Genomic DNA, 27955 nt, shown 5'->3' on the forward strand with positions numbered 1-27955 from the left:
AGGTAATCAGGGACACTTACAACCTTATGTCATAGAGAGTCTGCCTCTTAATTTATGGGGAAGAGACCTATTCTCCCAAATGGGATTAATTATGGGAAGCCCTAATAATGTTGTCACAATGCAAATGCTTAATAAGGGCTACCTGCCAAAACAGGGCTTAGGAAAAAATAACATGGGCATTACTGACCCCATCATTCCCACCCCTAACAATGTCAAAGCTGGGTTAGGCCATTTTTCATAGGGGCCATTGACACTCCTGCGATCCATGCTAAACAAATTACATGGCTATCAGAAGAGCCAGTACGGGTCAATCAGTGGCCCTTTACCTCTGAAAAGCTTGCAGCCGCACAGCAGCTGGTGCAGGACCAGTTAGATGCAGGCCACATTGTCCCTAGTAATTCCCCTTGAAACACACCTATCTTTGTTATCCAGAAAAGGTCAGGGAAATGGAGGCTGCTACAAGACCTTAGGGTGATAAATAAGACAATGGTCTTAATGGGGCCCCTACAGCCAGGCCTCCCCTCATCCAGTGCCATTCCCCTGGGATTTTTAAAAATTGTCATAGATCTTAAAGATTGCTTTTTCTCTATTCCTTTACATCCAAAGGACCAAAAGCGTTTTGCCTTCAGTCTCCCATCAATTAATTTTAAAGCCCCTATGCAGAGAATTCAATGGTGAGATTTGCCTCAAGGAATGGCTAATTCCCCCACACTATGCCAGTCCTTTGTAGCCACTGCAATACAGCCAGTCAGAGATCATTGGCCACATATCTATATTATTCATTATATGGACGATATCCTCTTGGCAGGAGATGACCAAAACCAAACCCTAAGGTGCTACCAGGACTTACAGGTTGCCTTATAAAAGGCTGGACTTCAAATAGCCCCTGATAAAGTACAGCTTACTGATCCATATACATACTTGGGTTTTCAATTACGTGGCACTCAAATACTCTCTCCAAGGCCCCAACTGAGGCTTGATGGCCTCAGAACACGTCATGACTTCCAAAAACTATTGGGAGACATTAATTGGCTCATACTATTTTTAAAACTAACTAAACATGATTTACAGCCCCTTTATGTACTGCTTCGGGGAGACATAGATCCAACTTCCCCCCGAGAGCTTACACCTGATGCCAGGAGAGTGCTCAGTAAAGTAGAAGAGGCTATTGCTTAACAAACTGTTTCCTTTATGGACTACAATGAGCCTTTAGTTTCTCATTTTTAATACAAAGCTTTGCCCCACAGCAGTGTTCTGGCAACAAGCTCCCCTCATGTAGGTCCATTTATCAGTCTCCCCAAAAAGAACACTTCTGCCTTATTTCCAAGCTGTCTCAGACCTAATAATTCAGGGTAGAAAGCAAGGAAAATGTTACTTTGGCAAAGAACCAGACATTATCATTCAACCTTTTACAAAAGACCAAATAGATTGGCTACTTCAGACTACGGAAGTGTGGCCTATTGCCTTAGTTTCCTTTTCAGGGACTATTGACAATCATTACCCTCCAAATAAGCTAGTTGACTTTGCTAATCGTCACCCATTTATATTCCCTAAGGTCACAGCTTCACAACCCCTTCCAGGTGCCCTGGTGTTATTCACTGATGGCTCATCCTCCGGAAGGGCTGCTTATGTATCCCAAGACAATGTTTCTATCCTCCAGGCAGACACTTCCTCTGCACAATTAGCTGAGTTACAAGCTATTCTTGCAGCCTTTGCTGCTTACTCTGACTGACCATTTAATTTGTATACTGACAGTGCTTACCTTGCTCAGTCTGTTCCATTATTGGAGACTGTTGCTACCATCTGTCTTGCTTCCCCAGCTGCAAATCTGTTCAAACAATTGCAATGCTTCATACGGCTTCGCCGTCATAAGTTCTTTATTGGTCATCTGTGAGCCCATTCCAACCTCCCTGGGCCTCTTGCCCAAGGAAATCATTTGGCTGATGTTGCTGTACGAGCACAGGTTTTTATGACTCATGACTCCAAGGGGTCTGAGGCCCAACAAGCCCATCAGCTACACCACCTCAATGCTCACACTCTCTGCCTCCTCTACAAAATTACCCATGAGCAAGCCAGACAAATTGTAAAAAATTGCCCCTCTTGCGCTATCCACTTACCTGTTCAACACCTAGGAGTCAACCCAAGAGGTTTAATTCCTAACGCCTTATGGCAAATGGACGTTACCCATTTCAATGAGTTTGGCAATCTAAAATATGTACATGTCATTATTGACACATATAGTGGCTTCATTTTTGCCACTCTCCAGACTGGAGAAGCTACTAGACACATTATAGCCCATATGCTGTCAGCCTTCTCAGTTCTGGGATGTCCTCAACAGCTTAAGACTGATAATGGCCCTGGCTATACCAGTACCTCCTTTGCTCAATTTTGCAAGAGCCTTAATATCCTCCACACCACAGGTATACCTTATAATCCTCAGGGACAAGGCATTGTTGAACGTGCTCATCATTCCCTTAAATTCACCATAGATAAAATAAAAAGGGAGACATGGTACCCCACCCGGGGATCCCCTAGAAATGTCCTTTCATATGCTCTTTTTATTTTAAATTTTCTGACCCTGGATGCTTCAGGCTGCTCCGCAGCATCTCGATTTTGGCATACTCAAACTCAAACACGGTTTGCGTCTGTTTTATGGAGAGACCCACTAACCAATGTGTGGAATGGCCCTGACCCAGTCCTTATCTGGGGACGAGGTTCAGTGTGTGTTTACTCTCAACAAGATAGAGAAGCTAGATGGCTACCTGAACACCTCGTAAAACAAATAGACAATTCTTCAACGATCCCATGCAACTCCCAGGAATAATGTCATTTCCTGAGGCAAAATCCCCTGTGTTCTCTTACAGGTGACACATCTCCCTGGAGCCTTATGTTGCCTAGTCAGCCTTCTCCTTGAGCCATACCACACCCATGGTGGATTTCGACCCCTGCCGAACAGACTACAACTGCTGACAGCCATGCACAGAACCCCATGACTGCGAAAGAGGCTCTTCTTGGTCTGGAGGAACATACACCAGCCAAATAGACTGCATCCAGTGTTATGCGAGGCACGCTCCAAGACATAGGAGAATGACTTCATACAGAGACACCAACAAATGGCTGTCGACCCCTTCTCCTCGATTTGTGTGTGGAGGGGAGTTTTTCCCTTACCTAGTGCCCCTTTTGGGTCCCCTAGCTGCCCTATTGCTTCTCCTTTCTGTGAGTCCTTGTATTTTTCAGAGGATTATGATGTTCATTAATAACTGGATAGACGCATTTATGGCAAAGCCCATTCAGGTACACTATCATCAGCTGGAGATGGCAGATCAACAAACCTACCAGGAACGAATTCCCACAGTGGCCCATATGATGATGCGGCCTAACTGCTCTGGGGCAATGGACAGGCAGTCAGAGATGGACAACTAGGACATGCATGTCAATTCCAACAGCCACCTAAGACAGGCACAGGACCAACTGCTGTTCTGCAAGCCCATGAAGGGTAAGGCCTGGTTGGGTTCATGCAATGAGGTCCTTGACCTAAGACAGACGCTGTCCTCACAGGGCCTACCATACTCTTAATTAAATAATATAAAAAGGGAGGAGATGTAGGGAGCTGAGTGACAGCCCATTGCTGCCTCCCTGTCTCTCTCTCTCCTATGGGCACTGCGTCTGCCTACATTAACCATAATCCTAGTAAATTCTAGCATTGACATAGAAAATGATTCATGGGAGGAAACATCCTACAAAAAAATTTCCTTGTAAGCCACAAACTCTCTTCATTTCTCTATTCCCCAACCTGTAAGAATCCCTCAAAAAGGGGAGGAGGAAAAAGAGGGATACAGATAGACACACAGATGGATATATATATATATGTATATATATATATATATATATATTATATAGATAGATAGATAGACAGACAGACAGACAGATAGATAGATAGATAGATATGGAGAAACAAGGAAATAGGCAATATTCAAACTCACCCACAACTTTTCCAAGGCACAATAAAGGGACAAAAAGGGAGAAGAAAACAAATTCCAGGTAACAGAAATCTATGAAAAATTCTTAGAAAGGATGAAGAAAATAGATGAGTTCAAATAGGAAATGAACCAAAACTTCACAGCAATTACACACAGTATGTCCATAGTGAATTTCAATGAAATAGGTGGGAAACTAGACAAGCTAACTAAAACAGTTCAAAATTTAAATAATAGATTGAATAAGTACATGGACTCCTCCAAATGATCTCATATAGAAACACATGGAATAAAAAAACAGAAGATAATTCATACTTTTCAGAATGACCAATGTGAAGGCAAAATGTCTGACATTATGGACAAAATAGTGCACTATGATAAAGAGCTCAAAGAAGCAGAAAAAAAAAAAAGAAAACAAGAGATTATCCAGCAGCTGCTAGATACCAACAAAATGAACCTAACATTAATCAGAGTGGAGAAAAACTAGAAGATAGCACAGATTGATTCACTAACATGCTTACAGAAATTATGGAAGAAAGTTTCCCAAATATAAGAAAAGAAATTAAGAAATAATTAAGCAACACATATAGATCATCAAGCAAGTATGATGACAGAAGTTTACCAAGGTATATCTTCAGTAAATTTATAGATATTTGGTAAAAAAAAAGAATGAGAGAAAGAAAGAACAAACAAACAACTGAAAAACAGAACTTTAAAGGCAGCAAGAGAAAAAAAAAAATCACACATAAAGATAAAATAACTAGAATCACAGCAGACTTCTCAGTACAAATCATGAAGGCCAAAAAAACTTAAAGGCAAGTATTTCAAACTCTGAGTGAATAACTTCCAAACCAGATTAACTTATCCACCAAAGATATCCTTCAAAATATTTACAGAAATAGATATCTCCATGAAAAAGACCGGCTCAGAAGATATATGAGTGCTAAACCAACTCTAGATAAAATACTCAAAATACTCTTGACATGAATAGTGCATTGGACACAGCCTAAAACACAGAGGAAACTAGTGAGGTCAATGGATAAACAGCAACAAAAATATCAGGAAAAGAAAAACAAAAAGACCACCAGATAAAAAAGCCAATGATAGTAAATGACCTGCATATTTTAGTAATATCTGTCAATGTAAACAGCTTCAACTCTCCAATCAAAAGACACAGACTGGCAGACTGGATCAAAAAGCAGAATCCAACAGTCTACTGCATTCAAAAAACTCATCTGACCTAATAAGATATTGCTACAGTAAAAATTAAAAGATGCAAAACAACTTTCACGCACCAGCAAGGAAAGCAACTCTAGTATCATCAGATATGGTAAACTTCAAGCTAAAATTGATTAGAAGAGGCAAAGAAGGTCATTGTATTCTAATTAAGAGAACCATCCAACAAGAAGAAAGAACATTGATAACCACATATGCACCAAATACTGGACCACCTATCTGCATAAAACAAGAACTGTTGTAATTAAAAGATCAAATAAACATTAAGGCAGTCCTTGTAGAAGTTAACATACTGCTTTTGTAAAAAGATATATCAATAGCAAAAAAAAAAAATCAAGAAATTTCGGAGCTGAACCATACCCTTGAACTTATGGACTTAACGAATATATACAAAGTATTCTACCTCTCTACAACAGAGTATTCATTCTTTTCAGTGGCATATAGTACTTTTTCCAAAATACAGTACATATAAGTCACAAGCCTGAGTAAATATAAAAGAACTGAAATCACCCCATGTATACTAGCAGACCATTGTACAATCCAAATAGAGATCAATGATACAAGAAAATTTGGAAAAGGCAAAAGCTTCTGAAAAATTAGCAGCATACTTCTAAACAACCAATACTTCACAGAAGAAATAAAAAAAAGAAATTAAAACATTTCTGGAAGTTAATGACAGTAACTGTGCAACTCAATGAAATTTTTGGGACACTATGAAGGCAGTTCTAAGAGGAAAATTCATCAAAATTAATATGCAAGAAAAGAGGAAGCCGAAATCTGATCAGAAATCTTAAGATACTTGAAAAACAACAAACCAGTCACAAACTGAAATTAAGGAGGGAAATTGTAAAGATGACAGTGGAAATCAATGAAACTGAATCTAAAAAACTGTTTTAAAAAATCAACAAATCAAAGAGCTGGTTCTTTGAAAGAATAAAACAGATAAGCCCTTAGCCAGATTCACCAACAGAAAGATACAAAGACATCTATACAGTTAAAAATGAAAACAATGAAATCACACCAGGCACTGTCGAAATCCAGAAGATAGTAACTACCTTGAAAACTACATTTCAATAATTTTGTAAATTTTGAAGAAATGGACAAATTCCTAGACACATATAAACTACCAAAACTAATCCAAGAAGATGTAATATGCTTTATAACCTAATAATAAGCAATGAAACTTACTTACAAAGAATCTACCAACTAAAAAAAGGCCAGGATCTGATGGATTCTACAAAGCATATAAGGATGTTATATCACCAATACTCTTCAAGCTTTTCAAATAACTTGAATGGAATAGAATGCTTCCAAATTCATTCATGGAAGCCAATATCACTTTGATCCAAAATTGGATAAAGACTCAACTAAAAAAGAAAACTATAGGCTAATCTCTCTAATAACATGGATGCAAAAGTCCTCAACAGGCTATTACAAATAGAATGCAACACATTATCATACACCATATATCTTTATCATACATCTTTCAGTCATACATCATGATCAAGTAGCTTTCATCCCAGAGATGTAAGGATGATTCAATATACATAAGTCAAAAACGGTAAAACATCACACAATCAACAGCAACTTCAAAACCACAATGTCATAGACACAGAAAAGGCTTTGAATCAAATCAAACACCTTTCACAATAAAAGCCTTGAAGAAAACAGGTACAGAAGGAGAATACCTGAATAATAATAATAAAGGCAATGTTCAACAAACCAATTAGCTAACATCATACTAAATGGGAAAAACTAAAAGCATTCCCTTTAAAATCAGGAACAAGACAAAAATGCCCACTATCATCTCTTCTAGTCAATATAGTACTTGAAACATTAATTAGCCAGGTAACTAGATAAGAGAAACATAAAGGATATCTACAGGAAAGGAAAAGCTCAAATCATCATTATTTGCAAATGACATGATTTGCAAATGACATGATTTGCAAATGACACAGAAGACTCAAAGAACTCCACCAAAAAAACCCTCAAAATAACTATCATCAGCAAAGTGCTGAATACAAGATCAACACACAAAAATCATTAGGATTTTATATACCAACAATGAATGGGATGAGAAGGAAAGTATGAAAAAGAAAACCCTTTCCAGTAGCCTCAAGAAAAATGAGATAACTGGGGCTGGGGATTTATCTCAGTGGCTTAAGTGCTTGTCTGGTAAGTGCAAGGTCATGAGTTCGATCCCCAGTACAAAAAAAAAAAAAAAAAAAAAAAGAAAAATACCTAGGAATTAAACTACCCAATGAAGTAAAAAAACCTCTAAAAAGAAAACGATGCAACTCTTGAAAAAGGAGATTCAAAAGTACATTAGAAAATGGATATATGTTTCCTGCTCCTGGATAGGCAGAGCCAATATTATCAAAATGGACATATTCCCGTAACTGGTATATCAAGTCAATGTAGTCCCAATCAAAATAACAATACCATATTTTACAGATCTAGGGTAACAACCCTTAAATTCCCATGGAGCCAAAACAGACCCAGAAGAGTAAAAGTAATTTTAGGCAAAAAGAGCAAAGTAGGCTGGGGATTTAGCTCAGCAGCATAAGTGCCTGCCTGGCAAGCATGAGGTCGTGAGTTTGATCCCTGACACACACACACACACACACACACACACACACACACACACACACATACACACAAAAGAGCAAAGTAGGCAGTATAGCAATACCTGACCTCAAGCTATACTATAAAGCAATAGTGACAAAAACAGTATGGAACAAAACAGATATGTGGATCACTGGAATAAAACTGAGGATATAGAAACTTCCCTATATATATTCAAGTATTTGATTATTGATAAAGGGGCAAAGAACATATGTTAGAGGGAAGACAGCCTGTTCAAAAGTGATGTTTGGAAAACTGGTTGGTTATATGTTTGCAGAAGAATGAAACTGGATTCTTATCTCTTCTATATACTAAATTAAATCAAAATGAATCAAATATCTAAACATTTAAACAGAAACATTAAACCTCCTGAAGATAAAATAGGTAAAACACTTGAATGTATAGGTACAGTAAATATTTTCTAGATGCAACCCCAGTCACACAGGGGGTCATCAGCAAGAATCAACAAATGGGATTATATCAGACCAAAAAACAAAGTGAAAAGAAAAAATCTTTCAGTAGAGTGAAGAAAACCCTACAGAATGGGAAAAATATTTTGCCAGCTACTCCTCAGACAAAGGACTAATATATAAAGAACTCCAAAAAATTAAAACCACCTAAAATTAAAGAACCAGTCAAAAAACAGGCAAGAGAACAGATAATTCATATGGGAAGAGAAAATAAAAAATGGTCAACAAATGTATGAAAAAAAGTTCAACATCTCTGGCCATTAGAGAAATGCAAATTAAAACAAAGATAAGATTCCATCTTATTCAAGAAAGAATGGCAATCATTAGGAAATTAAACTAACAAATGATATGCTGAAAAAGCAGCTCTTACATTGTTAGAGGGAATGTAAACTAGTACAACTAGTATGGAAATCATTATGTAGATTTCTCAAATATCTGAGATTAGAAATTCCATACAACCAAGCTATCACTCTGCTAGGTATCTTGTCTAAAGAGCCTAAGTCATTACATTACAGTGATACATGCATACCTATTGTCATGGTTTATGTCAGTGGACCCCCGAGACTCTTGAATTATGGACTCAACTAAATCTAGCATTTGTAATTGGTTCATTGTCTAGTGCTCCAGTTGGTCATATGAGTGCCACACCTGCCTAAGGGGTGGAGCCAGCATACAATGTAATAGCGGGAAGAAGGTGTGTCTCTCTTGCTGGTTTACCGCTTCCTGTGTGCAGCCAGCCATGAATGGCAACCCGCCATGCCACCCTGCCACTTGGAGCCAGCTGAATATGGACTGAAACCTCTAACCTGTAAGAAATAAACATTTCCTTCCCTAATTTTGGGCATCAGATATTTTGTCTGAACAACAAGTGAAAAGTAACTAAGACACCAATGTTTAAAGCAGCACAATTTCTAGCAGCTAAATCCTGGAAGCAGCCTGGATATACATTAGCAGACGACCGAATAAAGAATATGTGGTATCTGTGCATATTGGAAAACTACTTGACTACAAAGAATGACAACAGATTTGAGACCTTTGTAGAAAAATGGATGCACTTGGAAAATATAATGTTATGTGAAATCAATGAGACAAAGAAGCTTAACTTCCATATGGCATTTCTCATTTCAGTGAGGCAAAGTGCAAACAAAGGAAATGATAAAGGCTAGAAAAGGACAAGGGTACAGATCTCTTGCAATAGGAAAGTGGCCCATAAAAAACAAAGATGTCTCATATTTAAGAACCTAATAACCCTTATTATGTAAATACTATATGCCATAACATGAGCTAAGATGAATAATATCAACAACTACTGAAAAGGTGACTGGGGAACTGGAGATGGAAGGAGGAGGGTAAGGGAAGCCAAGGGAATTAAAGAAAAAAAGAAACAAATTGTAATCTATATATATATATATCTCCACTCCTCAGGATAACTGTAAACTGTATAAACTGTAAACTTACACTAATAAAATTAAAAATATAAGAAAATGACATTATGATAGCTTCGTATAAAGGAATATTACAATGAAAATCAATGAATCATGGTAATATGAAACTCACAAATATAATAAGTAGAAAAGGAGAACACAGTAGAATATATACAGTAAAATGTGTTGATATAATGCTTATACATAGGCAAAACTAAATGTGGCTGATTACTGAATATATAGGTTATAAAAAGATAAAATCAAGGAAGCTAATATCATGAGTCTGGACAATGATTATACATGATTGGGAGAGCTGTGATTTATGAGGCATTATAAAAATGTGATGAATGTTTAGACTTTTTATATACTTATTACAGTAGAAGACATACTGCCATTAATCTCTTTCAAAATACTCCTCCTTGCTTCAAACACAGTTATCCCATACTTGCCACTCTCTTGAGAAGTTCTGGAAGTCCTCTTTTGTGTCTTTTAGTAGTTCTGTTATGGCTGTCTCTCAATGTGTTGAACTAATTCAAAACGTTTAGCTTTTGTGGTCACTTTGACTTTGAGGAAGAGCCACAAATCACATGGTGCTAGACTCAGTGAATAAGGTGGATAAGGACACACAATAACGTTTTCATTTGACAGAAATTGACATACCAGAAACAATGTGCAACACGGGCATTGTCATGATGGAGGAAGAACATGTGCCCACTTCTCGGCCACTATATACACATTGTGTTTCTTAAACATTCTAATGAGCCCTTATAATATTTAAAGTTCACCTCAGTGTTCCTGAGTACAAACTTCTCCACACAATTTCACCACAGTCAAAAAGCACAATCAATATCACCTTGATGTTGTATCTTGATTGATGTGCTTTTTCTGTATGAGAACTCTGAAACTTGGTCTCAGAATCATAACCATAGACCCAAGTTTCATCTTCCATGATGACACATCTTAAAAAGCTGGGATCTAAAGCAGTGTAACTGTATATTTCCCATAAAACTGACAAAATTTTATGTCAATGCACCTTTCATGATCCATGATTTTTGACACATTTTAAAACATACTCACAAATAACTGCCTACACTGAACAAGCTGAAAATTGTCATACCCTGTTACTAAAGTTTGACTTGCAGCTTCTCATTTTTTTTTTTTTTTGGTCTTTTTCGTTTTTATCGGTACCAGGGATTGAACTCACAACTGCCTGCTTGCAAGGCAGGCGCTTATGCCGCTGAGCTAAATCCCCAGCCCCATGCAGCTTCTCATATTGAAGATCCCTGTCTGTCCAATGAAAGACATGCAGTATTACTCACTATAATACACACACACACACACACACACACACACACATACACACACACACACACACACACATCACAATGTTTACAAGCCAGATGTAGGGGTTTTAACTATCAGCAATGTTCTATTTCTTGTTCTAACTGAATATATATGTTTTAAGTAGTCTTCAGTAATACTCATGTCATTTTTGACAAAATATCATTTGCAAAACTATGAATGAGTAGTGAGGAAGTGGCAAGAAGTGAATGTACTACATTGAATAATATTCCTCCAACACTCATTTCTACCTGGAGCCTCAAAATTTGACCTTAGAGCCATACCTTGGTACTAAACTGTCTTGAAACTCATCACATTTAGTAATACAAGCTTTTTTGACTGAGAAATTTTGCCCCAGTATTATTGTTTTTGGTATTGGACATGGAAGCTAAAATATGTGTCTGCTGATCGCTTTGTGAGTTGCTACATTTTCCAGCCAAAACAGTTTGTTTGGTACTCATTATCTTTGTTAGTGGTTACAATCTCCTAGAACCAATTAATGATGAGTATTCTCTATATTTAGAAACGACATTTTGCAGATATCATTAGTTAAATCATAATTGATTAGGGTGGGCCCAAAGTCCAATGATTGATGTTTCTTAAAAGAAAATCATGCAAAGGCACAGAGAGATATTTACAGAGAAAAAGTTGTAAGTGATGGAGGCTGTGATGGGAATGATGCACCATAAGCCAAGGATTGCCAGAAAAGATGAGAAGATAGGGAAGAGGTCTGAAATGGATTCTCCCTCAGACCCTCCAGAAAGACCCAATCTTGCCAACTTTTTGATTTTGTACTTCTAGCCTACATAACTGAGAAAATAAATTATTGGGCTTTAAGCCGTTCAACTTATAGTCCTTTCTTATGGAAGCCATGGGAATGTAATACAGATTTTGTACGTAAAAGTGGGATGCTACTGTAACAAATACCGAAAAAATGTATAATTGACTTTGAATTGAGAAATCAGTAGAAATGTGAAGAATTTTGAGGTTCTTGATAATAAAAGGTCACATTTTCAGGAAAAAGACCATTGGTGGACATATGTAAAATTAAAATCAATTCTGGTAAGAGCTCAGGAGAAAATGGACAGGATAGTAGATAGTTTCTACCATCAAAAAGTATAGCTATCTATCTATAGAGATAGAGAAATAGAGACAGATGGAGAGAGACAGACAGACAGCGGTGCTTCTGGTGAGACCTTGGGAGGAAATTATGATCATGTTACTGCCGGACACTAGAGGAAACAATGCCTTGTTGAACAATGGCAGAAATTTGGCTGAATTTTATTTCTGATGTCAGATGTTAGACAAAAAGTCTAACTTATAAATGATAAACTTGTACATTTAGTTGAGAGATTTCCAAGAAAAATGTGGAAGATGTAGGTTAGTTTCTTATTGATGCTTATAATAAAATGAGAGAGGAAAAAGATAAAATACAAAATGAAGTATTAAAAAATAAAAACCCAACATTTGATGACCTGGAAAATTGTAAGCCTGTTTAGACAGCATGCTTTGGGAAAGAGGAAAGGTTGTGGTTGGACAAACTTTTGCTGAAGAGATTAGGGATATGATTCATGGATACCAAAAACTATCTCAGCAGAAGCCAAAAACAGAGATGTAGTTATCTATGGAGGCTCTGTAGAGAACCTTCAATTCTAACGTTATGGAAATGTTCCTTCTTTATCCTTTTAGAATGGGAATATCTATCCTATACCTGTCTTACCATTATAAATTCAAAAAAGATAACTTATTTTTTAGTTTGACTGATCTCCATACAAAGGGAATTTTGTCCTAGAATGGATCATAATCAGAGTCATCCCTACATGATTTAGGTAGTGAGACTTGGGACCTTTTGAGTTGACATTTAGGATTTGAGAGTTGAGAATTAAGACTTGATGTTGGAATGGTTTAATACTCTCAGGAATGTTGTAATGTGCTGAAAAAATGTGAAGTTTTGGAAGCCAGAAGGCAGATTTTACTAGGTTGAGCAGTAAAGCTCCAAAATTCATGTCAACTGAGTGTGACCTTACTTAGAAATAGGTTCTCTGAAAATGTAGATAAGATCAGGTAATAGATAGATTAAGGTGAGCTCTAAATATAACGAGTGGTATACTTATAAAAGTATATGAAACAGCTGAGTGTGATGGTGCACATTTGTAATGCTTACATGTAGGCAGCTGAAGCAGGAGGAATATGCAGAGCAGCCTGGTCTACAAAGTGACACTTTTTTTCTCAAAAAACAAAAAAACTCAAAAAGGCCACATGAAGGCAGAGACACACAGGAGGAGAGCCCTAGGAACAATTTGTACATATCAAGAACACCAGGGATTGATGGCAGGTACCAGAAGCTAGGAGAGGCAAGGCAAAATACACTCCCAGAGACTGCAGCAAGGCAATTGCCCTGCTGACTGCTTGACTGTAGATTCCTAGACTGCAGAAGATAAATTTCTATTATTCTAAGCCACCAGATTTGCAGTAATTTATTACAGCAGCCCTCGGAAGCTAAAGTTATTATAGAAAACTTTCAAAAACTACATTGTTACAAAGGACAAACTACTGATATATACAATACATATGAATCTCAAAACTGTTATGTTAAATTAAGCAATATGCAAAGAATACATACTATATGGTTTCAGTTATAAGAAGTTCTAGGACAGGTAAAACTAATCTACACTGGAAAAAATTCAAAACATTAAGTGTCTGTAAGAGATGGAAGTTATTAGAAAGAAATATGATGGAAATTTCAGGGATGATGACAATCTTCTATGTTGATAGGGGTTAGGTTACATGCATTCCATGGTATGCACGCGATGGTTTGATGACTATATGCATCTATACTCAACTCTATGTTTAGAAATGACACATGGATAGCATGAAACTGGCCATGGTAAAAATATGTACACCATAGATATTAACAAATGATACAAATCAAGGCCTTTTATATTTCTGGAGAGTTGCTTGCTATATATTTACCAATATATCATCACACAGACTGATACATTGATCAAAAGTCAGCAAATAAACAGACTGGTACACAACTGTATGCAAAATTTTATAGCAAAAGAAAAAATGTAAATAAATATTTAAATCAAGCTAAGAATATGTGTTGGCAAGTATTTGTGGGCATGTATTTGTATTAGTAATTTTTAGAATTATATATTAATAAAGTAAAATGGATTAACAGATATAGATATGTAATAAAGCAAAATAATATTAATGATAAGATCTAGATGTCAATATATGTGGAGTTGTGATGAAATCCTTTCAAATTTTCTGCATGTTAAAAAATTTCATTAAAAAAGTATGGAAATCTTTTTCTATTTGGATATCAAAACTATTAACATTTAGTCCTCTATTTTTAGAATTTCAATTTTAATGATTCACTTTAAAATTAACTGCTACTTTTATGGTATATAATAAAAGGAGAAAATTTAAATGCATTCTCTGATCAAGGACATTCTTTTATTTCATCATATTATTTAGATAGTTTATGGTAGGAATATGTAATAGCATGATAACAGGGAAATGATACAAAGGTCATGCTAAAGTCCTGAAAGGAAAGAAGCAGCACTGACTGAAGTTCTTTGGAATAAGAGGGGTAGGATCTAACACTAAAATAAGATTAGCTTGAAGTAGCAAAGACTTCTGGAGCTCTGAGTCAATCGGAAGAAAGTGAGAGTTAGGATCCAGAAGTTAGCAGAGAATGACAGGGCATAGATAAAAATACTTGCTTCTTTGAAATTGGGCACAAGGTTGTCCACTAAAAATAATGAAATAGGAAAAAGTAATGGAGACCTAAAATAGTATTGATAAATAATGAAACAGAGTTCACTAGAAACTAGGAGTCAGACTATCAAACAAGGAAGGCTCTACACAATACCAGAAGTGAAGAATTTGTAGAGGTATTATATGATTTTAAATGATGTAAATAAATATTTAAGTAGTGCTCACAAGCCATGATACAGCAATAGGAAAGGAAATTAGTTGACTGATTCAGGGCTGAAGTTTTTCTAGGTGGGTATGATATACATACAAGGAAGCAAGGAAAATGATTTACTGACAAGAATTTGGTTAGATAATGGATAAAGGAGCTTAAGTGAGAAGGAAGAGGATATAGGTAGAGACTGATAAATTGGAAGAAAATGAAGTCAAGAAACTGAAGATTTCAATAGCATTGAAAAGAGGATAGAATGGGTATAAGACAGTTATGAGACCCAGAATGATAAGAAAAAGATTATGGTCAGAGAATATATACTGAAGTTTATTTCAAAAGAAGTATTATTTCTACAGCTAATATATCTTGTGTTTCTATTGACTAAAATGGGATACACATAATTCCAAAATAATTGTCTCAGAACACAATAAAACCACACTCGAACCAATAAATCTCGAACCAAAAATACATATATTAGTACTGTGGTCAAGGCACAGACTTTTGGTCATGGATTTGAGTTCCAGCATGGTCACTTAATAATTGCGATCTTAAGAAAGTCCTTTATCCTCCTTTGAAACTTAATTTTTTATCTATAAAATGGGTATAATACTGCCACTATCTCATAGGACTGCTACAAGGTTTAAATGAATTGATTTGCAAAAATGCTTAGCACAACAATTAGTATGATTAAGTGCTCAAAAACTATTAGCTAATAGGATTTCTGTTTTGTGAAGATGAAATAAACACACTTCACCTTGTCTCTTTCACTAAATAGAGTGATAAAACTCGAAGAGAACAGATGGCACATTTAAAGGCTATGAAAAGAAAATGGCAGCAGGTAGAATGGGCAAGAAGCACAGAATTTGAAATAAAGAACTCATCCATATTCAGAAACAGCATAATCAAACTGCTGAAAATAACATTCAAACTTCATTTATGGTAAATTGATTTTCCAAAAAAGAGTCACAATAATTCAGTGGGAGAGAACAATCATTTCATACAAAAAACCAGGACAATTGTATATTACACATGCAAAAATATGACTACAACTGTAAAACTACATCATATGCAAAAAATAATTTGAAATGATTGACAGAACTAAATGTGTGAAATCTTTTATAACACATGAGAAAACTTATATAACCTAGATTTAGAAGGAAATCTTCATTACAGAACTAAAAGAAGCAAAACATATCAGGTAGATTTCATTAAAATCACAAACTATACAGTTTCAAAAAGTGTCATTAAGAGATATGTCAGTGAAAATAGTGGAATAGGGACCTCTGAAAAGTCTGCTCCTCAAAACAGCAATGTAGTAGAAAAAATTTCAGAACCAACTTTCCTAACTCTGGAAAAATGAAAGGCTTGAAACAATTTGGGTATAAGGGTACCTCTTTAGGAAAAATAGCTGTATCTCTGGAAGAAAAATGAGTTTGTCTGTTTTCACTTGCCACATTGCCATCCATTTTTCCCCAGGTCTATTAAAACCTTGAAAACCAATGATATATAGTCAAAGAAAAAACCAAGAGCACAGCAGACACTAAAGGGGAAAGAATAGTGTTGGAACTTATTGGGAGCACCATTTTCAGGGACCACTCATTACTTAATCTGTCTGGTAGTCTCTGGTGAAATCCCACAAGCAATACTGTACTTGACCAGACTCAAAATTCATGTGTGTATACCCAACAAGTTAATTAAAATAGTATACTGGAAGAACCAACTTACAGAAAAGAAGGAATAAATAGAAGAATAAAAAGAAAAAAACTTAGACAAGACACATAGAAAACAAACAGTAAAATGACAGATATAAATTCTAATCTTAGCAACAGATTCTACTTAACTATATTAAAATAAATGAACTAAACACTTCACTCAGAAAAGTAGAGTCTTGGATGAGTTGATTGAAAAAAGGAAACATGATCCATCTATTTGTTATCTGTAAGAGAAATTCAAGATTAAAAAACACAAACAGATTAAATAGAAACAAAGAGCAAAGTAGAGCTGAGTTTTTATTTTAGTTTAGTTTTGTTTTTTTGAGTCAGGGACTCATTATGTAACTAGCCGAGGCCTGAACTTGCAATCCTCCTATCCTACCTAGCCTCCCAAGTGCTTGAATTATAGACATGCACTACAAAGCCATCTAGAGCTGTGGTTTAGAAATTTAAATTTCTCACTTTTAAATTCATTGGACTAGCTAAAGAACTGTGAATTTTGGTTTTTTTTTAAAGAAACAATTTTTGATTATATTGATTTTCTCTCTTTTTCTTTGTTCACTTTTTTATTCTAATCTTTATTTAATTTCTTCAGCTTCATTTAAGTTTAGTTTGCTTTTCTTTTTGTAGTTTCTTACAGTAAACTTTCAGTTATTAATCTGAAATCTTACTTTTTCAATAAAGACATTTACAACTTTAAATATGCCCCCAAACACTATTTTTATTGTATCCCCTACATTTTGGTATGCTGTATTTTTATTTCATTCATCTTAAAGTACTTTCTAATGCCACTGTGACTTCCTTTTGTGACTATCAATTATTCACTAGAGTTGTTTAATTTCTACAGAATAAATGTCCTATATAATTTTCAAATTATTGGATTCTATTTAATTTCACTGTAAATAGAGATGGCAACTGTATCATCTTTGACTTATTTATGCTCTTGGAAACTTTTAATATTTTACAACAAATATTCATGATAAATAGTAACACAAATATGGCCAATTAACTACAGATGAAGAATAGAAGAAGGATAATCTTTAACAGCTATATACTCTTCAAAAGGCAAAAAAGTGAATCTTATTCTAGCTCTTGTCTCTTATCAAAACATCAGGTCAAAATGAGAAATTTAAATGTGAAATGTACTGCTATAGACTTGTTAGAAGAAAGGACAGGACAAGATTTTTATGAACAACTACTAGGCAGAGTTCTTTACACACACATACATCACACAGCATGACTCACGAAATACACTGATAAGTTAGATTTTATAAGAGCTCAAAATACATGCTCTGAGGTGGAAGACTCACACAAAATTTTGCTAGAAGAAATAAAAGACACAAATAATAGACAGCCCATGTTCATAGAAGACAATAATACTGTTAAGATGTCTACACTAACAAAAGTATTTATAGATTCAATGTATTCCATATCAAAATCTCAATGTCATTTTTTGAAGAAACAGAAAAATCTACATTAAAACTCATACAAAGTCTCAAGAGACTCCCAGATAGCAAAAACAATGTTGAAAAACGAAAGCAAAGTTGGAAGTCTCACATTTCATAATTTAAAAAGACTACAAAGCTATAGCAATTAAAACAGTATGGTACTGGCATGAAGACAAATATATATAGCAATGGCACAGAATAGAGAGTATAAAAATAAACACACTCATAAGACCAACTTAATTTTTTAAAAGGCACCAAGGTAATCCATGATAAAAAGGACAGTCTCATCAACCAATGTTACTGAGAAAACTAGTTATCACACACAAAAAAAGGTGACATTGGATTCTTACCTTATACCATATATAAAAATCAAGTCAAAATAGATCAAACACCTAAAGAAAAGAACAAAACTATAAAGCTTAGAAGATAACATGGGGAAAAGCTTCAGAATATTGGATTTGGCAATGATACTTCGGGTAGGATGGCAAAAGCATAGACAGAAACAAAAGAAAAAAACAGACAAACTGAAATTCATCAAAGTTAGAAACTTTGTGTGCCAAAGGATAATAAAAAGGCAACCCATGGAACAGGAGAAAAAATATTTATAAATCAGCAGATCTGATAAGGAATTAACACCTGGAATATTTATAGAACTGTTACTATTAAAAGAAACAATTCATTTTAAAAACAAAAGAGATTTGAACAGACATTGCTCCGATACAAAAACATCTAAAAGTACATGAAAAGATGCTCACAGTACTAAGAATTAGGAAAATGCAAATCAAACCACAATGAGATACTATATCATGCACATTAAAGTGGCTATTATCAAACAAACAATTCCAGAAAAACAAGTGCAGCTAAGGGTACAGAAAAATTGAAATCCTTGTGTATTGCTGGTTGGAATGTAAAATGGAATAGTCTTTATGGCAAATAATATAGTGCTTCCTCAAAAATTAAAACACAATTACTGCATGATTTCACAATTTCACTTCTTGGTATATATAAAAGATCAAGCAGACATTCAAACTTGTTTGTATACTGACATCTACAGCAGCATCATTCACAATAGCTAAAATATGAAAATAATGTAAATGTCTACTGATGAGGGAATGGAATAAAAATGTGGCACATATGTACAATGGAATATTATTCAGCCTTAAAAGGAAAGAAATTCTGACATATGCTACAACATGAATACACCTTGAAGACATGATGTTTAGCATAAAAATAACCCAGGCACAAAAGGACAAATATTGCATGATTGTACTTATATGACATACATCAAGTAGCCAAATTCATAGAGACAGAAAGTATAATCGAGGTTGTTAGAAGCTAGTGGAGTGAGAAAGGAGAAGATGACACTTAATGGGTATAGGGTTAAAAAGTATTAGGGACGGATGATGGTTACAGTTGCAGAACAACATGAATATACTCATTGCCACAGAACTATACACTTAAAAATGGTTAAATTGGTTAATTTTATGTTATACACATTTTACATAATAAAAACAAAAATTAGTTCTATAAAAGACACTGTTAGTGAAAGAAAAGACAAGCTACAGACTGGGAGACAATATTTGAAAGTCACATATCCATTGGAAGTTTGTATTTAGAATATATAAAGACACTCAAAAGTCATCAGGAAGAAGATAAACCAATGATAAAATTTAAAATCTGAACAGACACTTTACCAAACAGGATATAAGGATGGTGAATAAGCACATAAAAGATGTTTAACATCACTAGCCATTAATGGAATGCAAATTAAAACAACGAGGTATCACTTCACACCTATCAGAACAACCAAAATAAATACTTAATACCAAGTGCTGATAAAGCTGTAGAGCAACTGGAAATCTTATACATTGTTCATGGGGGTGCAAAACGATATAGCCACTCTGGAACATGGTTTGGCAGTTTCATATAAAGTTAAATGTACACTTACCATATGACCCAGTAATCCCACTTCTAGATATTTACCTTAGAAAAATAAAAACTTATGTTCACAGAGAAACCTGTACAAGAATGTTCATATCATTATAATTCATAACTACCATAAACTGGAAACAACTTAAAATCACTTAAGTGGGTGAATGGACAAACTCTGGATCATCTATACAATGAATTGTATGACATATTTTGTAAAATGAATGAAATAGTAATACACACGATTTGCATGAGTTTCAAAGGCATTATGCTAAAGCCAGTATCACAAGGTTACACATTGAATGATCCCATTTATAAGACAGTCTGTATAAGAAAAATATACAGTGATGAAGAACAGTTGGTCAATGATTGCCAGGGATTATGAGTTGGGAGTGACTATAAAGGGATAGCATGATGGAGCTGTTCTCTCCTGATTGTGATGGTGGTTACATGAGTTTATATGATTTATAGTTCACAGAATTGTACACCCAAAAAAAGCCCCATGCAATTTTACTGTAAGTTCATTTTGAAAAATAAAATATTAGCTATCACTATCATCATCATCAACAGCTATACCTTACTGACTAATAAAATATTCATAATTATTTGTGAAATGGGATCTAAAAATCAATGAGGTCAATTGATGTCAGTAACTTAGAGGTAAATACAGAAAAACAATGTTGAATGTAAAAGCTTTACAACTTCTCCTAACTCCTCTAACATTTTATATCAGGATAATATGTTGTATCTGGATCATTTCCTATAAACATTATCATATACTGAATATGGAATTAAATAAGTGTTTAACTTAGAAGTCGGGAACCCTAAATCTAACACTGTAAGAAAACTTCTCGACTTGCCTTTTGTGCCTAATTTTATCTTCCTCTTCATTGAGGTCATGTACTTGTCTGCACTTGTCTTTTTGTGGTATGCTGTGAAGGTTTAAAGCAAGGAGTTTCAAAGATAGGAAACAGAACAGATTCATACATCCATCCCCACATCCCACCCAAATACCAGGTATTGCTCTAAGTGATTTACATGTATTATCTCATTTAATCCTAATAACCCTATAATGTATCTACAATTAATATTCTAATTTTACAAATGAAGAAATTAAGCAGAGAGGTAACTTTCCCAGCATCTAATACCTAGTAAGTGGGGGAGCCAGGATTTTTTCAAGCAGTTTGTCTCCAGAGCCCATATTTCAAATCACTATTCCATAGTGTCTTTCCACAAAAGGCTGTTCATTTATTCATTCATCTCTCTTTCCCTACTGCTCTGCCACGTGTATGGTCTGTTTCTAATAAATCATTCATTTTCATGACTTTAACATATCATGTAATTCTAAGCAGAGATGATTCCTAGTTCTATATACCTTGTTCTGACCTATCTCCTGAGCTTCAGTGCTTTCTTTCTAATAGATCCTCGATATCTTTATGTGATAATCCTGCTATTCTTGCAAACTCAACATGATTAAAATCAAACTCATCAACCTTCCTCAAAATTTTACCATAAAAGTTTTTCTTAATTTTGCCATTTGTTACATCATACAGCTTTGAAACATCTGGGTTCCCTTTGACACATTCTTCTTCATTGACTATCCTTTCATTCTCAGTCAACAAGTTTTACCAATTCTTCTTTTGTAATGTCTCTAATAACCAAACCTACCTCTTTCCAATTCTACTGTCATCACTCTAGTCCAGATCTTCACATTTAAATGACTAAAGAACTTCCTGACCATTCACTCTGCATCCAGTTCTATTTATTATCACCACATTAATCATTTTCAAATATGGCTTTTATCATGTTACTCCTAGCTCAAAAATTTATTAACTTTATTCAAACTTACAAAAAAGTACCTCTGCATAGCTGTACACAACCAACATAATAAAATCCAAAATTCTTAGCTACATTTCCAACATTATTGTTTACAACTTGCCCAGTCAGTAGTACTCATACCAACTATTGCAATTGTAATGCCATTACTTCTCCTTTCTAAATAGGCAGTATTAAAAGAATATTTAAATCTTACCTCCACTGAGAGGTGTTCTTCAGTCACACCAATAAAACTCTAAATTCCTACAGTACTTGGTAATGACATCTAGCATTGTTACTAGATGTTATATACTTATTATTTCTAACCACACTGTACTTGGCACAAGGTCAGGAACCATTTCTTAAACTTCTGTGACTCTTTCACAGTGCCTAACAAACTGAAGTGCTTAATTCTTTCTGGTTAAATCCATATTATTTATGTACATATTTTGTGCTATTATACGATTCAAAGATCATTTACAATCTGACATCATCTCCCCTTCCTATGTCATCATCACCCATCATTCCCTGCCATATGCTGTAGACCTACCCCATGAAACTTCTCATTGTTCCCTAGACACACCAGCTCCTTTCACAATCCTGTTCCTATTCATTCACTATTTGTAATACCCTTTCCCCTTCATCTAGCAAATGGGTGGTGATCCATGAAGATAGTATAAATGTCAACTTCTGACTCCCCCAACTAGACTTAGATGCTCTATGTTTTGTGTTCCTTCAACATTTAATTTACATCTCTATAATAATAATTTCAATGTTGTCATGCAGTTAACTAGGCATATATTTTTCTCTTTCATGGGACTACACATATTTCAACAGAAGTAACAGCTTGTCTTTCCCCTCCTCACTTCACTAATGCTCTGACGTTGTCTTTCTCTCAGTGAAAAAAACACATTAAAGTTAGTGAGGATCACATACCTTGGTAATAAAGAGCCTTAAGGAAAGAGTGACGATCAGCTCCCTGAAATAAAGACTTTTCTATTTCCATTTCGCGCCGGGTCAGCTGTTTGCTCTTTGAAAATCTCTGTGGCAAGGAAAGGATGCGCTGACGCTCTGATATTCTTTCTTCAATATCTTGAAGACGATTCTGTATTGCTTCAGGAGTTGCCTTCAGCTTTGTCCTCTGCAATCAGGGAAATAAAACAGCATACATCACAGCGCACACATGCTGAAGGTGAGAGCTGATGCCTCAATCAAGGGGGTGATTAGGGCCCAGGAACTCAAAGTATTTATGGAAAATGTTAGCTAGGAAGTTAATAGTTTACCAGTGTCCATGTCTTACAAAACCAAAGATTCATACCCAAAGCTTAGTTTTGTGAGAACTAAAAATGAAAAGTTTCTCAATGTCAAAATGAAACGATCCTGTTCTTTATCCTCCAGGAAAAAAAAAAAAAACAAAAAAAACACTGCCCCACTCACCTTTTCACCTGAAATATGGCTCTTCCAGATCATGATTTCTGTTTCATTGAGTCCTAATTCCCTGAGAGAAGCAGTCTCCTGGTCCTTCTCATGCAATGTTTGGAACTGGGACAAAGTCATAGTCCCTGCTGCTTCTTTCCCAAAGGGCTTATACATAGTACCAGGGGCAAAACTTTCTTTCTTAGAGACACATCTATAAAACAAGAAGATAGGAGTAATAACATCATGATGCTATCACAGTTCAAAGGAATGAGAGCTTATCATTATAAGAGGCACAAAGAAACTGACAATTTCTCTCTCATATTCTATTTCTAGGCTAAAGTATCATTGCAACAAAATAGAACTCCATCAATGTCCCCCATCCAGGACCAATGAATTGCTAAATCAACAAATGTCTATTAAATATTTACTATGCATAAGATGGTATCCTATGTACAGAGGAATGAATGTATATATATATATATATATATATATATATATATATATATGAAAGAACAGAAGAGAGGCAAATTAGCAATGATAATATTGAGTTACAACTGTTATTTTGGGGAAAAACAGGGCACTAAAAAAGAACTTAGGAAAGGTACTTGGTCCAGATGTAGTAGGATATAGGAAGTTTCTTAGAGAAAGAAACAGAAGCAAATCCCTGAGTAATACATAGAAGTCTGCCCCAAAACTAGAAAAATAAGAAAGGAGTGTTCTCTTCAGGTTTTAAGAGAGGCTCATCACCTAGAGTTGAGAGTCTATGAGTTTATAATACTCTACATGATTACAAAATTAATACCTACTCCTCAATGGAGACAGAAGTATCCAGTTGATGCTGAAGGAGGCTTTTTAGCTGCCTCTCCCCTTCTGTTTCTAGCTCCTCCAGGACATGTTCATCACTCTTCACACAGCTATTAACCCTAAAGTGGATATAGGAAAAGACACAAAAACTAGTGAGCAAAGGAAAAGTCACAGAATCTGACACCCAAAGTTAAAACATGAAAGTTATAATTAGCTCACAGTTTGTAGAGGCTGCAGTCCACAATTGGCCAGCTCCAAGGCAGGGTGGCTTGGCAGACGGCCATCACAGAGGATAACAGTTCATGGTGCCCCCAAGGAACCAAAAACAACAAGAGGCCTTAACACCATCTTTCTGCCCATTTTATGTTATCCAGACTGCTGAGATTAGGGCCGTGCTAAACCACTCAATGGACCAATTTGATAATCACACATCCTTAATCTCCCCATTGTGCCATGAATCAATCACATACTCGAAGTCCAGACCTCTGAAAAAGCCCACCTATGACCATGTGAGGATTTGGGAGGGGACATTAAAACACAGGCCATAATAGAGTCTGAAAAAACATTCCTTATCTATATTACCTGTCAATAATGTTTATCCATAGCCACTTCTTTAATGATCCACTGCCCTTTATTATTCATTTCACCAACAGTTACTCAGTACCTACTTACACAGAAGGCATTACGTTAGGCAATGATGGAAGTCAAAGACACCGAAGACACTTAAGAAACTTGTAAGCTATGTATGGAGAAATGTGTTTGTGTTGGGTGGATGCTCCTGAGAGAGAGAATATAAAACCTAATGATACAGATAAGTTTATGCCAAATTAGTAAGAACTCACTGAAGGAATTTTTTTTGGTGGTACTAGGAATTGAATCTACTATGACCTTTGCACTGAGCTACATCCTCAGCCATTTTTCACTTATCAGGAAGGTATTCTTAAACTGGAGGCAAAGGATTGGGTGTAAAAAACAAAAGGAAAACTGGGAAAGCAGGTATGAAGAGACAATACATACTGGGAGAGAATGGGAACTTCTTTTTATGTTGACTGTGAATAGCTTTAAATACACTAAAGGGACTAGACTTAAACATAGGTATTAGAAAGTAGCTTGCTGGGTGTGGTAGTGCACTCCTGTAATCCCAGTACTCGGGAGGCTGAGGCAGGAGGATCACTACAAATTCGAGATCAGACTGGGGATACAAAATGAGCCCGAGGCCACTCTGAACAGCACAGTGAGATCCTGTGGCAGAAAGAACAAAACCCCCCCAAAAAGTAGCTTATTAGGCATTTGGTGACACAGTACTAGGTGAGGGTTTAAGAACATGAATACGTTTATAATGTGCCACATGGATTAGAAATGAAAATAGAATAGTTATAAAACAATTGAAGTTTAACATGATAACAGTCACGACTGAAGTGACAATAGTGGAAATCAAAAGGGTTAGAAAACCGAAAGTTTTTGAAGGGAGAGAGGAAGTAAGGAAGTAATAACATTTAATTTCAAATTGTAACAAAAGGATGATATACCAGTGAAAGAAAGGAAAACTCCAGACGGCACAAATTGTTTAGGAAAGGAAAAATCAGTATTGTTACAGCCACATTAAATCAACTACATATGATAATAGATAGAAACAACAGAATGAAGTATCTTTGATACTTCAAAGACACTAAGTCTGAGGCGACAAGAAGTGATTGCTAAAATGAAAATGACAGATGAGAGAATTGTTACAATAAGAATACTCTGAGACTGAAACATGGAAATCTCAAGGCATTATAGGGTCAACATCTAAAGCTATAAGAGAGGAGGAAGTATCTAAAAGGGAGGCAAAGAAAGAAATATGAAGTCATACATTTTATAGCCTAGCCACCACTGTGTAGAAATCTAAGTAATGGTGAGCATGAACCAACTAAAATAATGGAAAATCCTTATTAGAGTATGAGAAAATACCAGGACCATTCATACATGCAATGATAGATTACACAAAACAAACAGAATAAACCAGTTAACTCCATGAGGAAATATTAACTATCTAGTACCTTCCTTATAAAATAGCCCTTAACGTGTAGGATTGTAATAAGATCTAAATAAAAACCCTTTAAATTATTTTACTTATTTTGTCTTTTTGAGATAGCATTTCATTATGCTGTTCAGACTGGCCTTTAATTTACTTTGTAGCCCAGCCTGGCCTCAAACTCCAGTGATCCTCCTGTCTCACACTCCTCCTGAGTGCTGGGATTATAGGCATGTGCCAGTTACCAACCACCACAAAAAAAAACCTTTACAAATCTAAGCAAAATTCATACGCTCTATAAAGAGTTGGTCTTGTTGGGGGAAATACTAAAGTATCTTTACAACTATTTAAGTATCTCAGTTTTTATTATTTAGAATTTCAGAACTTCTTGCTAAGTTTAAGGGTTATTTTTATAGTGACTACCCCATTGCCAAATACAGCAACACAAGTGAATCTCAAAAAGAAATGTTGAGTTTTATAAAATTAAATCAGAACAATTTATATAATTATGTGTCCACTTGTACAAAGTTGAAACTGGGTAAAAGTAGAAGCATTTTGTTCAGGAATAAATTGGTATATGGAAAATATTTTTAAAACAAAATAATGGAAAATTCTGGAAAGGTCATTTCATGGGAGAACAGGGAGGGGAAGAAGCCATCAGTGAAGAGACACAAAGAACTTCCACGGTACTACTCTGTCCCATTTCTTAAGACTGTAGTGGATATAAGCCTTTATGAGTAGTTTTGAACTACACATACATTATATACATTATTTTGTATATATGAAATGCATCATTAAAAATTTTAAGCTTCTCTTTAGGCATGAAAATCAGAAACATTTTTTTGAAGATATAAGGAACTGAAAGCACAAAAGAAAATTTCAATATTTTAAATTCATTCGACTATTCCAGAATGGTGATTCTCTCGTAAATACAAAACTAATTTAATGAGGATCCTTAAATGGCTTTCCGTTCCACCCATAGTTTTTAGGCTCTGGCTCTCAACAAGGACCATTTGGTTCAAGCGGCTATTTACTGCAGAACCAGTAGAGGGAACTATTGGAAGAAACACTTTTACCCTAACACAACGAGTCGGTTTTGTGTTTTCCTCATAAACCTGTAAAAGCAAAATATCACTTTCTTACTCTAAGATTTGAAAGCGCTACCTGGTTTCGTTACCCTGCCAACCTTTAGTACACACACAAAGCAAATCAATGCACCCAATCCTGAGCCCATCTCTGAGTACGAGGAGGAGGTAGGGCGGGTCGGGGAGGAGCTGGCCTGGGTATTCCCACTCCAGGAATGTGTTAGCCATGACCTTTTTGGGCTACTTCACACAGGAAGAAGCCGCGGCAACCGGCAAGCTCCTGAGGGCTGTGCCTGGAGGCCATTCTTATCGAAACCATCGCGCGGCCTTACTTGAACTTCACCCTTCAGGCCAGCGGGGCCCGCATTCCCTCCTCCCTTCTCCTTTGTCTTACGGCTCAAAAGAAACCAACTCCCAAGAATGTGACACACTCTTAACAGAAAATCAGAAAAGCCATTTTCAAAACAAAAGGTAGAACTCCTCTTTCCGCCTGCAATTCAGACAAGCCCTTACCTTTTCATGTTTCCACAGGCCCCTATTCTAATTTGAGTAAATAGGCCACGGACCTCAAGTCCCAGAATTCTACGCAGCAGATTTTTACGAGTATTGTGATGAAGCGCGGGACTCTGGGAACTGTAGTAGCATGGAGACGTAGTCGATATAAACGGAAAGAGAAAGTATGGAGTGACAAGTACATACTTGTTTAACAATTTACCGTAACA

The 27955-nt window shown here is 35.7% G+C and overlaps 1 protein-coding gene across 7 annotated transcripts in view; it reads right to left on the reverse strand.

Annotated features, from left to right (window-relative positions):
• The window catches only part of Rbm41 (RNA binding motif protein 41), a 71598-nt gene extending 43643 nt beyond the window's left edge, over positions 1–27955 (reverse strand). Inside the window, exons 1-7 of one of the 7 annotated variants that reach the window (XM_063246245.1) lie at positions 27747–27793; positions 24717–24798; positions 24354–24402; positions 24137–24253; positions 23349–23541; positions 22848–23052; positions 20957–21028 (exon numbers count right to left, since the gene is read on the reverse strand). In XM_063246245.1, coding sequence (XP_063102315.1) covers positions 20957–21028; positions 22848–23052; positions 23349–23504 — 433 coding nt within the window. In that variant the 5' untranslated portion in view covers positions 23505–23541; positions 24137–24253; positions 24354–24402; positions 24717–24798; positions 27747–27793. The other 6 variants (XM_013150227.3, XM_063246246.1, XM_063246243.1 and 3 more) reach the window with 6 other exon arrangements.

Source organism: Cavia porcellus, unplaced genomic scaffold (assembly GCF_034190915.1).
Source record: "Cavia porcellus strain 051 isolate PalLab524CR breed Dunkin Hartley unplaced genomic scaffold, mCavPor4.1 scaffold_3, whole genome shotgun sequence".
Lineage (NCBI taxonomy): Eukaryota > Metazoa > Chordata > Mammalia > Rodentia > Caviidae > Cavia > Cavia porcellus.